Genomic DNA, 12,703 nt, shown 5'->3' on the forward strand with positions numbered 1-12,703 from the left:
GGCGGTGCTCGGGGGAGTTGTCTCTGGTACAACTCTCCCTGGAGTACTGCACTGAATTCTGGAAACTTCATTACCAGAAAGCTACAAACTGGAAGGCATTGGTAGAAGAGCACCAAAATGATTGGGGTATGGTGGGAGTGACATATAAAGGAAAAATTTGAAGTGCTAAACATGCATAGTTTGGCTAAAAGAGATGACTAAGGGAGAGGAGGGTAACAGTCTGGAAATATGTGGGGGAAGGAGAGGAAGTGTAAGAGAACACAAGAGAGTAAAACAATAATGGGATGAAACTAATCACAGGAAAAATCAGGCTGACTATCATGAAACAAACCATAACAAAGATCAGGGGGTAGCAGTGTTAGTCTGTATCCACAAAAACAATAATGAGTCCGGTGGCACCTTAAAGACTAAATAAATCTGTTAGTCTTTAAGGTGCCACTGGACTCCATAACAAAGATCTCTATCAGACTGGAATAGTCTTCCAAGGAAGTAGCTGAAGAGCTTTCAGTTGGAATATTTAAAGGCAGACTGGACAGAGCACTAGAAAATGTGCTGTAGGGAACAATCCTGCACTGGACCCAGGACCTAGCAACTCAAGGGGTCCCTTATTTGCTTTTATGTGTTGTGTGGGAGCCTCCAAAAATATTCCTGCTTAGGGCCCACAATGGGCTAGCACCGCCTCTGCTGATTTCTATGGTTCTACAGACACGTGCAGAGACCTAGAGAGGGTACAGACTTTTAAAGAACAGGCTGTAAACCCTACACCACAGAGCTAGGATTAATACTGGGCCAATTCTGAAAATGTGAACCTCTCCTATTGTTTTCTATTCAGCTAAGTCCTGGACTTATCTATGCAGGGGTTCTTCTAAACTACCCAGCCTTCCTCATTAACTAAATAGTTCCTTATGCACTCCAGTTACCTCCCATAATGCTATATTTGCACACAAGAGGGTGCTCTTGTACAGTCGTTTGAATTTGCAGGCTAGCATTTCTTCTTTTTGAAACATGGTATTCATCTGCTGCTCCCACTACAAGTGCAAATGCTCTTATTCTGATCATCTGTCCTACATCCTGATCTGAAATTTTGCAGTCCCCAAACAAGTAAACCGAGAGAGAGCTGTTTGTCAATAGGCTTCAGTGCCTCAGTTAATTGATAATCAATGAAGTATATGTGCAAGTGTGAAGTTTGCTGCTAGGAGAGTAGTATTTCGTGATCAATACATGTAATGGTTTGTAAAGAACGGCATAATGGAAAATGCTCTGACAAATTATATGCCAGAGCAGGAAGGAAGCCACTCTGATTGCCTCTCAAAGCAGCCAAGAGCCTAAGACCCTGATATTTATGGGAGCTAATAGTCTGCTCCCTTGGAAGTCAATGAGAATTTTATCATTGATTTCAATGGAAGCACAGGTAAGCCCTACATACCGTTTAGAAATGTTTGCCAGTGACTTATTGTCCCTTGGAGCTTCAAAAATGTGCACAATTCTTTTCACGGAACGTTTAGGTTTTGTGACAAAATGAATAATGTTTGTGCTTGGGAAACTTCCCCCCTTTTGCTCCCTTTCTTCTTTCCTCCCTGGCTTTTTTTTTTTTAAGGGGGAAAGGAGTGGAAGGCATAAAGAAATACCCAACAAGCCAAACAATGTTTGATTTGGGTTTTTTTGGTGAAAACCCTCCAAATAATTTCTGTCAAAATAGTGTCTCAGAAAAAGCCATTTTTCATCACAAAATTATTAGACTAAAAATGTTTCAACCAGCTGTATGTGCAAGTGGTCACCATGTGGCTTGGGAGTGGGCATCCTAAGGTCTCCTGCACAGATGTGTGACACACAGGTACTGTAGTACCCCCTGTAACTAGAGCTACTGGCAGCATCTTTTTCAACGGTGCTTTTTATGGCAAGGGTCTGCCTGCACTAACATCACACTCTCCTCAGTCTATGCAAACAGAAAAACCAATCCCCTGAGCCATGCGCCACACTAACCCCTGCTCTTGTGTATGTACACACAGGAGGTGTGTCACACTGGGTCCATGCAGGAGAACTTTACATCGAGCTGTACTATTCCTTCAGCCACTCTGACGGTTGTTTGGGAACTGTCACTAGAATCTGGCTGTGTGTGACATTCTTTTGGCTGCCGTGCAGTCAGCAGGAGGCAGTGGCGGTATAATGCCAGAATACAGACTAACTGGCAAGGGAGGGACGATACCAGTGGTGGAGTGTTTCTCATTTGCAGAGAAAAAACTGGTTCAGCTTCTGAAAAAGTGAATCTGCTCTAGAGCCGATGGCTTTGGTTGGAATTGCATGACCCTGCACAACTGGACCCTTGTTAGCAGGGATACAATTCAACGAACTGTAAGACACAGGTACAGTAAGTTAAATCAGCCTGTTCCCGTGACTCCTAAAGACCACATCAGTGCTGCTGGCCCCTCCACTTCATGGTGACATTAGGATTTCTAAAGCCCACGACATTGTTAAGATGAGTTACACTTCTCTGTCAAGATGAGAATTGACTCTCTAAAGACAGACATCTCAGGGTATGTTGACACTGCAGTCCAAGGTGTGAAAGACGCACAGTTAGACATACCCATGCTAGCATGGTTGAAAATAGCAGTGTAGATGAGATGCATGGACTTCAGAGCCGTCTGTACTAGCACCTTGGGGACCCTGGGTATGTATTCACATGCTGAAGTCCTGCTGCTGCATCTATACTGCTATTTTTAGCCATGCTTGCATGGGTAAAGCTAGCACAGGTATGTCTATCTGTGCTGCAATCACACCTCGGACTGCAGTGTAGACATATCCTCAGTCCCCGGGCTTTCCTCCGTGCTGAATGCAACTCAGATCTGGAGCTGGTCTGCAAGGCCACTGCCCTCTTGTACCATGATATCTATGAAAGATCTGCCAGAGGCAGCTGGGGATAGTTTTATATTGCTTATATGTTGTGTCCCTTTTCCTTCCATCCTGTTTATTTGTCATTTAGAGTGTAAGCTCCGCAAAGCAGGGACTGCATCTCCCTGTATTTCTGTACAGCACCCTACCAGAGTTTGGGCACCACTGGGTTATATAGTTTATATCCCCGCAGGTAAGAAACTGCTGGGATGGAGTGAGTGCTCCAGGGCAGGGCCACTTCCCCGTGGCAGTGTTAAATTGACTGCAATACGCTGACCTACAACATATGTCCTTAGGACCACAGAGATGGCACTCTGCCAACTCTTTGTTATATGGCCCCAGGACAGGGAAGCAATTGACTGAGGCATGACAATGCTTCCAACAGCTAGTCTGTATGAGGTGTGGGATGAGGGGATTTGGGAAGGTTGCCAAAATACGCCATATTTAATAATTCTTGTCAGCAATAAGTAGCCTGGACAAATGTAACATGCAGCATTTCAGGAGGAAGCATTGGGAAGGGTGGCTGTCCATGGTGGCAGACTAGTCTATGGGGTATCCAAAAAGTTCCAGTGAGTACACAACCCGCCCCCCTTAATATGATGCTTGGTAGTACTATGGCTTGGTAGCATATCTACTGAGCTGCCAGATGGATTCTGAGGGCCTGCGGCACGTTTGTCTGATCCAGCCTATTTTCCAGGGACCAACTTTGTTAAGTTAGTCAGAGAAATGAGCTGACTTTGGCTGCTAAAAGCCCCACACAAACCACAACTCCAAATCTCTATTTCTGTCACGAGAGCTGAACTCCCTGCATGGATTCCGAAAGGTCACTTGAGGCCTGCAAGGAGCACTGACAGTACCATGCCAGAGGCTGGCTGAGGAACACCCATTCAGTACAGCTGTGCACAACAGAAGGCAAGTCGGACCAAGAATGTCAAATGCTCGCCCACAGGACTTCTCCATGGCTACAGTTTTCACGTCCAAATCAAGGTTAATTACTGCTCATTATAACAGATGCAGAAAAAGGGTATTTCATTACACTGTGAAAGCAGAAAGCTGCCACTTGGACACCAGCATGAAAGGAGCCCAAACTCTCAGGCCATGGATAATTGAAAAGAAAGGACACTTGCTGCCCATCTATAGCCACAAACCTCCATTTCCGCTTCATCTACAGTTCCTTATGTTTACGATGGCATATGCAAAAATAGGTAATACACAGTCCTTGCCTCTGGCTTCACTAGCACCATCTTTGAACAGCTAGTGACTCAGCATGTTACATAGCGCTTTTCTCTCACTGTACACCTCCAAACTAGTAGTGGACAGTGCTGTTTTCTTACCCTTTTTCAGGGCCTCTTTTTCCATTCCTTCCTTAAATGTGCCTAGAACAGCATCCACCTCTTTCAGGTCAAGGTACCCAGAGCATTCGTTGTCCCACTTCTCAAAGAGTGCCTCCAGGAGCAGTTTTCTTCGGGCCAAGAGAGCCTCACGGTGAACCTAGGACAGGGAAGAAGCAACAGAGACAGGAAATGATGGGGGGAGGGATAGCTCAGTGGTTTGAGCATTGGCCTGCTAAACCCAATGTTGCAAGTTCAATCCTTGAGGGGGCCATTTAGGGAACTGGGGTAAAAATCTGTCTGGGGATTGGTCCTGCTTTGAGCAGGGGTTTGGACTAGATGCCCTCCTGAGGTCCCTTCCAAACCTGATATTCTATGAAAGCTGTAGGGAAAAACTGGCTTTTGACAATGCTCAGTGCCAACACCCACCCATAGGGGAATTGCAATGGCTGGTTCATCATTTGTCCATTTGTTCATTCATGATGGTCACAAAAAGCCTGTCATCAAGGCAGTCACTGTGAAAATACCATTAAGATCTGAACTAGATGGCAGTCATAAAATCAGGAAGATATTGGAAAACATTAAACAGAAGTGGCAGCTCAGTTTTAGCAGGCAGAATGAGCTTAGGGTGACCAGATGTCCCAATTTTATAGGGACAGTCCCGATATTTGGGGCTTTGTCTTATATAGGCACCTATTACCCCCCACCCCATGTCCCGATTTTTCACACTTGCTGTCTGGTCACCTTATGAGCTTTAGCTTCTCAAAGGGATTGACTCCCAATGTACATACTGGGAGCCAACGTAAGATCAACCCAGGCAGGTGGCAGTTTCACGCCCCAGATATGTCTTTCCAGCCACAGCTGAGTGGCTCTTTGTAAATGACACCACAGTATTTTGCAGTGTTTGCTCTTGCTGTTTGAGTTTGCAAACCGTTGATTCTGGTAGCGCCTTTCACTGTGCAGGGCCCCATGGGGCTGCGTGTGCTACTTGCTGTTTAGAACCAGTTTTTGCGCAGCACCAGATGCTAAACGGCTGGAAATGGAATTCATTGAATGGCAAAGAACGTTGTGTTCAGCATGAGGATGGCAGAGCCGTCAGATACAATATCTCACCCAAATTAGGTCAGCAGCACAGAAGGAAATGAGAAAGAAGTCTGAGGAAACTGCAGCTAAAGAGGTAGACATGATGAGAAATGTATCAGCACTTTGCAAAGATACTGGGCAGAGTGGGCTTGTGTGTGAGTTAATATATTTATTCAACAGATGACAAGGTTCCTGAACTCCCAGTGGGTGTAACAAACACACCAGTGCACATGCTCACTATACACACCCTCCCACACATGCACACACATACCAACACTGGCAAATGCAGTAGTTTAAAACTGCAGGTTTCTTGCTTGCATGGGTTACTCTCTAGAGGTGAGACAACAAAACTGAACATCTTAAGTTATTTTACAGCTGGCTGCACACCTGGTGCCTTACAGAGTCAGGCTGTGTTACAGGCAGCCAACCTGTGGCAGAATTAGCCGAGCATTATTCTCAGGGCTAATGTGGGGAAAGCTCATGTGAAAATAGAGGGACAAAAAACCTCAACATAAGAAAGTGAGGGCGTGGGTGGTTAGCTCAGCCCCCCTAGCCATTTGTTTGTTTACACATAACATCAGCAAAGCCTGTCGGCATTTACTTTTTCCAACTGTTTGATTTTTTCCTCTTCAGTCTGTTCATATCCTTCTTTCACAAATGCAACAAGTTTCTTCACGGTTGGCAGAGAGCTGTCTTCACCAACAAAGGTCTCCATGAGCTGTACGAACTGGGGTAGGTTGAGGCAGCTCTTGTCAAAGGCACTCATGGCAATGGAGGCACCATGGGTCTGAATATCTGCCATGAGCATACGCAAGTCTAGAGGGGAGAAAATACATCACCCAGCAGGAAGCCAAATGCTGATCCAAAGCTGTGCATGTGACAGGTGTCAAATCATGGGCTGAATATGGACGGAGTGAACACTGAGTAAGGGCCCCAGGCCTTGGCCATATATATGCTTAAGGAAAAATACCAATAATATTTCTTCATGGTTGTGCTACAGTCTAATGTGGGAGGAGTCATGTAATGAGGTCGGGTTACACAATACAGCTTTAGCTGAAGTCACTGTTGTACAACAAAGGGTGTGCTCCTGACACGCAGTCCAAATACCCTTTGTGGTCTTGGAGACCAAAGGCTCACAATAAATGACAACAGCTCCTTATACAATGGGCAAGATCTCCCCTGAGCCCACAGGGGAGGGATAGCTCAGTGGTTTGAGCATTGGCCTGCTAAACCCAGGGTTATGAGTTCACTCCTTGAGGGGGCCATTTAGGGATCTGGGGAAAAAATCTGTTTGGGGATTGGTCCTGCTTTGAGCAGGGGGTTGGACTAGATGACCTCCTGAGGTCCCTTCTAACCCTGATATTCTATGAAACCTGTGAGGTTCTGCAGATGTGGAATGGGCACCACACTGCTACCTGGCAGCCATGGGAGGGCTACATGCATTACCACACAGACCCCGTGGAGATAAACACCACAGGATGTACCACCTGGGAAGGCCGGACTGCCAGCTTCCCTTGCCAAGGTGCCCTATTTAAGCCCAGGAAGCTTCTGTCCAGTGAAGCAGGCTCCCCTGCAAGCTATAGGAACAGACCTACCTCTTGGCCGCTCTCAGACTCCCAACCTCAGCTTGGAGCTCAGCTTCTGCCTTTGAACTGCAACTCGGATTCCAACCCCTGGCTTCAGCACTAGGACTCCGACGCCAGCTTTGAACCCTCACTTTGGTACTGGGACTCTGACTCTGGCTTTGCTCCTTGAACCTTAGCTCTGTTCGTACCCCCTGGCATCAGCCCTAGGAGTGATCCCAAACTTCAACTACTCTTAGATTCTGACCCTGATTCCGACCTCTCACTGAGGCCCCTGGACTCTGGCACTAGACCTGGCTGTTGAAGCCCCGGTCCTGAAGTTTCACAGCAGTGCCATGATTTCAATAGACACTGCCTTTCACATGAGGGCCAAGGTTAACATACAGCACTGTGATCAATTACCTGCAAATCTGGAATTTTCATTGTTCCAGTCCTTCTGAATTTGCTCACCATAGCTGCTATACCTGAAACTTAGGTCAGAAGCCAGAAGGTCACCTGACAGAAAGACAACCCATATTATGTAGAGATAAAACATCATTTTAAAATCATTACATTCATGACATTCTCTAGAAAGAAAAGTCAAAAGTGCTGGGAACTGCTGTCACCTGACCATGGTATCCCATCTATCAACTGGGCTGTCTTTTCAAATGCCTCTCTAGCTTGTGCCTGGGAAGCTTCTCTTGGTGGATGAGATGGACCTGAAATTTTAAAAAGGAACCATCTATGAACTGGAGGTGGTTGAAGCCCAAACTCCATGCAGCCCTACAGGCAGAAATCCATCCGCACCAGCACAACACACCTGTATCACTGGAGCCACCCCTACTATATATACTTATTTATTTTCAATGTATGAAATTGCCCCCTTAACAAACTCACTAGGTATGTGTCACGTTTCTTAAACCCAGCTCCAAACATCCATTTTAACAACAGCAGCAAACACTCCTCCACTAAGCAGAATATCTGGACCTCTTGGTCCCATCCCGCCAAGGGGCAAAGGTCTGGAGAACAGACTTATACCTCTGCCAAATCAACAGGGGAATCACCTCCCATAGTGAAGGGAATATGTGCATTGGACCCGTTGTGTATGAATAATAAATACACACTGTACACTGAGTATTTCCCATGGCTTGGACACCCACCGGTTAGATGTGAAGAGCTGTAGGTACCAGTGTCCTGCACTCTCATTTACAGGGCCTTTTAAACAAGCTCCACCTGAGATAAGGAATTTGTCACGCAACATTAAACGGGACACAACACAGACCCAGCCCTTGTAGTGCCTGAAACGGTGGAGCACAAGAGGATTGACTAATGGAGCATCAGAAGGGAAGTCTGTCCCCATATTTGTATTCAACAAAGTGTTTAGCATGGCTTAGTGGGAGCCCTGGAATTCCCCAATTGCAGCTTTCCTATAATAAGGGCCCTCATATATAATTGAAAAGTACAATATCCCTTTTAGAAATGTGACAAGAGATTAAAATAAGCACCTTTTGCTATCCAATGCCATAATCTATCTCCTTAAGGCTCTTTGTTTCATTTTCCTAATAATTATTAAAACACATTGCTATATTTAATGTTACCAGATTCCCCTCTGTCATGATATTCCAAAGGAAAAGGAAACATTAAGATTCTGTCTATTAGAAAGGCAGTGTTGCTTGAAAAAGCACCATTTTGCTTTCAAATGGCTGTTTAGTGTCTGGAATACATATCACAGATCGAGCAAGTGCTTGATATTGTCTGAGTGGAACATACTGTAAAATCTTGATTGGAAACATCATGCTGAGAAAGTATAAAAGCCTAAGGCCTTGTCTACTTATAAACTTGCACCAGTTTAACTTAATGTGTTTTTTAAACCAGTGCAGGTTTTTATATAGATGCTCTTATTTGGTTTAAAAGTGTCTATTTCAATTGAGCTTTATCCAGTTTTTCTAAATCAAAATAAACTAGTCCCAATCTGAAATGAGAGTGGCTATTCATATACTTGCACAGGTTTTAAATCAGTTTAAAATCACACATGTAGTTAAACCAGTGCAATTTTGTGTGTACCCAGAGCCTAAGATCCAATGTCACATCAGAAAATATGCTTTACCTGTACTCTGGTCTTGCAAAAGTGTTTGCTCATGTGGAAGGCTTGGTGTGGAGTCCTCAGCCGGCATGTTGGTCTCTGCTTGTAATTCTGATTGACTGCCATGTCCCTCAGAACCACTCTCTTTTTCTTCAGGGGGTTCTTTCCCAAGATCTGCAGTTTCCTCTTTATTCTCTGGTATTAGAGCAGTGACTTTCTCCTCTGATTCAGCTTCCTCTTCTGAGATTATGCCTTCTGCTTCAGGCATTAGTATTGGAACTGCCCCATTCGGCGCTGCAATCAAATCATGGTCCTCCTGACGGACTTGTGCTTCTGAACCAAGTTCCTTCTCCAAGATTCTATTCTCTTCTTCAGAGTTTGGGGCTAGAATGAGTTCACTCGGCTCTGTAGCCACATTGTGATCTTCCTGGCTGACCCATTCTTCAGAGCCATGTTCTTTATCTATGTTTCCGTTCTCTTGCTCGGGAGCTGCTACTGGAATAGGTTCATTCTGGCTCTCTGGATCTGCAGTATCAATCTGATTCTCTGTGTCCATGTCCTCAGAGGAAGTAGTTTCCTTATTAAGGACTGTAGATCCCTTTCTACTGTCAGATTTGGAGGCCTCTTGACTCACGTTAACATCACTTGCTTCCGTTTCCAAGAGGGTGTTTGGTGCTTCGGGGTGTGGTGATGAGTCAGTTTCTTCCATCTCTGTATTTACATAGAGTCCTTTCTGGCTGACCTGTCCTTCCGGACCAGGTTTCTCCTCTGAGACTGGATTCTCTTCTCCAGTGGTTGATGGTGAAACAATCTCATACAACTCAGCAGTGAAACCTTCTCCCTCTTGATTCACCTGAACTTCAGAACCAGGTTCTGTAGGTGAGACTATATGCTCTTCTCCGAGCGCAATTACTGGAACAATCTCACTGAGCTCGCCAATGAAACCAGGTCCCTCCTTACTGATCTCGTCTGTCCCAGATTCACTCGTGGCCTTTTGTTCAAGAGCAACTGCTTGGTCCTGTTCTGCCTCTGGCCCTCCTGGTTCATCTATCAAGATGCAAGTTTCATATGCAGTTTGACCATTAGCAACTAGCATGTTAGAGGATAGAACCCTTCCCTCAGAAACTTCTGGTTGAGACAATCCAAATCTTTGGCTGGATTCCTCAGAAGCTATCCGTCCATCATCAAAGTCTCCCCAGAACTCAGTAAGCTCTATCTCTTGCAATTCAATTATTGGCCCTAATATAGAAAAGTAGTTGTTTAGTTGATAGTTTGCATTGTTTTTATGATTGCTAACTGGAGGTGAAGTAGAATGCAAAAGAGTGAGAAAATGGAGAAAAGTACTTCCTAGAGAACATAGAATTCCCTGAAAGTACTACCAGTGCATACAAACTCAGAAACCCAAAGCTTAGCTTTGGAGATGGGGGTTTTGCAAATTGGGCAGTTTCTTTACTTCTAGAAGAATTTTTCTTGTTATGAATTTTTAAATATGTTCCAGCTCCACTGTACTTACATTGTCTTGGATTACAGAATCTCCTCCTAGCAATCACTGGGCTGCTGTCATAGAAATCTTCCAGTAAGGCCAGTGTCCTCTGCCTGTCCAAGAGGCCAGCCTAGACATAACAGTTACAGTCAATGGTTCAAGATAGTTTCTTTAGTTCTGGTTTTTCACATCAAAACTTACCAGAGAAGCATCTTGTGTGATCTGTAAAACCTGAGTGCTACCTCTATGTGACATGTAGTCCTTGGCAGTGGGCCAGAACAAGACCTATGGCCCAGATCCTCAAAAGTATTTAGGTACCTAACTCTCACTGATTTCAATGGAAGTCAGTTGCCTATCTATCTTTGAGGACCCAGGCCTATGTGTCGTAAATCCCACTTGTACCCTCGAGGTGAATCCTGGTTCCACTAAAGTCAATTTGATTTTGCTGGAGCCAGGATTTCATCCACAGGGCTTAAGTAGGACTTACAGGGTGTATGTTTTCTTATATGCACATGCTATCGGATATTCATATTCCCCACAAAACAGGGCTGGCTAATTTTATGACTGATAATAGCACATGTTCTACATGTGAAGATGAAAATAATTCCATCTCATGCTTCAAGGTCATGATTGCCTGGAGGGGGGGTCACAGAGGAATTTTCTCCTCTAGATACAGCATTGTGCAACAGTAGTGGCTGCATGCGTTATGGGTGGTTTGATTTTGCCCCCTCCATCACCTCCTTTAAACCATCAGTTATTGACACTACAGAGAAAAGAGCTACACCAAGGGTATGCGCTGGTGTGGCAAGCCCCGACAAGGCACACATGTTCTTGATAATGTCATGATAGATATAAGCAGTTCTGATGCTCTAGCAAGCAGAAGAGCAGTTTCCTGGTGGGTTTCTGGAAGAGTGACTAGCATTCATATCACCCATTGTGGTTCTGTGTATGTGTGCGTATGTTTTACGCTTGTTAGAAAGGCTGCTCCTACTCTTAAGAACTGCTGCTTGTCTTGAGCAGGCTTGGGACTCTCACTCTGGCCTTGCAGAGACACATCCTGGAAGTAATGATTGACCTCAGAGCCAGGGAGAAGCAGACCTCAGTGCTCTGTGACATGCAGGGTGGCCTTAACATCCTTACTGCTCAGAGACAGGGGAAGGGGATAGCAAAGGCCGGAAAAAGATGAGGGAATTGGTAATTTCCAATTAGGAAATTGTGATTTAAAAAAAGTAAAGCAACCCCAAAGAATTGGAGCTCTTCCATTTTAATAATGAATTAATGTTGTCATTATTTAACGATTCTCACCTTCATAATCTCCTTCCCATTAGTGTAATATAGTATTTGATCAGATCATAAATTACTTAAATCTATTATTTGTGGCAACCAGTTTCAAATTTGAATTATAGATTTCCTTCCAAGGTTTTGCTCCCAGAGTAAAAATTGCCAAGTGTAAAATTCACTAAGATGTTAATTCTGTGTCAACCTTTCCATGCCTTTAAACTGAAGAAATAAACAACATTTGCTATTGTATTCTGGAAGCGAGCCCAAGATGGGTGATGGGTAGCCTCTGTGTTTGTAATCTAAAAGCAAAAGTAGTGAGAGGGAATGAGAGGACTCAGAAATGAGCGGGAGCTGTCTATACTGGACTACAGTCAGTAGCTCCCAAAAGGGTCTGAAACTCAAAAAGAGACGGATAATTGGAGATGCAGAAGAAAAAAGCTCCCAGGAGGAGGAGGTAATGCTGAAAATTTAGGAACCAAGTAAATTATATTCTGTATTACTGTAACACCTTTCATCCTGGTGGAATCAAAGTACTTCACAAACTCTAAGCCTACAACAGCACTGAAATTCAGCCACCTCTAGGGTGGAGGGCACCACACTGTGCAACAGTGGGGAGGGAGAGGTAGAATTGTGGCCAAGGAGACCTCAGCAAACCCCATCTATCAGCAAGGGTGACAAAAGTTCTTTAATAGCCATAAAGAGCAGACAGAACCTGTTGTTTTATTTCTCAGCCTCTTGTAACTCAGTTCCTGCCAGTCAGAAGCGCTGGGACATCCAGCTGTATTTCACCTGCATCCTATCTCTTAAATTTATCATATTAACAGTTTATTTTCAAGTCCCTTCCTCCTCTTGACATTCGAGTACAGTCACCTTGTTTCCCAAGAAAATATCATGCTTTTTATGTAGTTTGCTTTTATATTTAATATCCCAGATCTAATTCTGCACCTCCTTAACATCAACCCAAACACAAAACTGTCAGCGCCTATTTTTG

The 12,703-nt window shown here is 44.5% G+C and overlaps 1 protein-coding gene across 1 annotated transcript in view; it reads right to left on the bottom strand.

Annotated features, from left to right (window-relative positions):
- The window catches only part of EFCAB5 (EF-hand calcium binding domain 5), a 50,344-nt gene that overhangs the window by 16,656 nt on the left and 20,985 nt on the right, over window positions 1–12,703 (bottom strand). The window contains 5 exon segments of the mRNA XM_029912535.1: window positions 4,224–4,380; window positions 5,905–6,119; window positions 7,289–7,381; window positions 8,973–10,187; window positions 10,462–10,561. Coding sequence (XP_029768395.1) covers window positions 4,224–4,380; window positions 5,905–6,119; window positions 7,289–7,381; window positions 8,973–10,187; window positions 10,462–10,561 — 1,780 coding nt within the window.

The sequence above is a fragment of the Terrapene carolina genome, unplaced genomic scaffold (assembly GCF_002925995.2).
Source record: "Terrapene carolina triunguis isolate 2854851 unplaced genomic scaffold, T_m_triunguis-2.0 Scaffold231, whole genome shotgun sequence".
NCBI lineage: Eukaryota > Metazoa > Chordata > Testudines > Emydidae > Terrapene > Terrapene triunguis.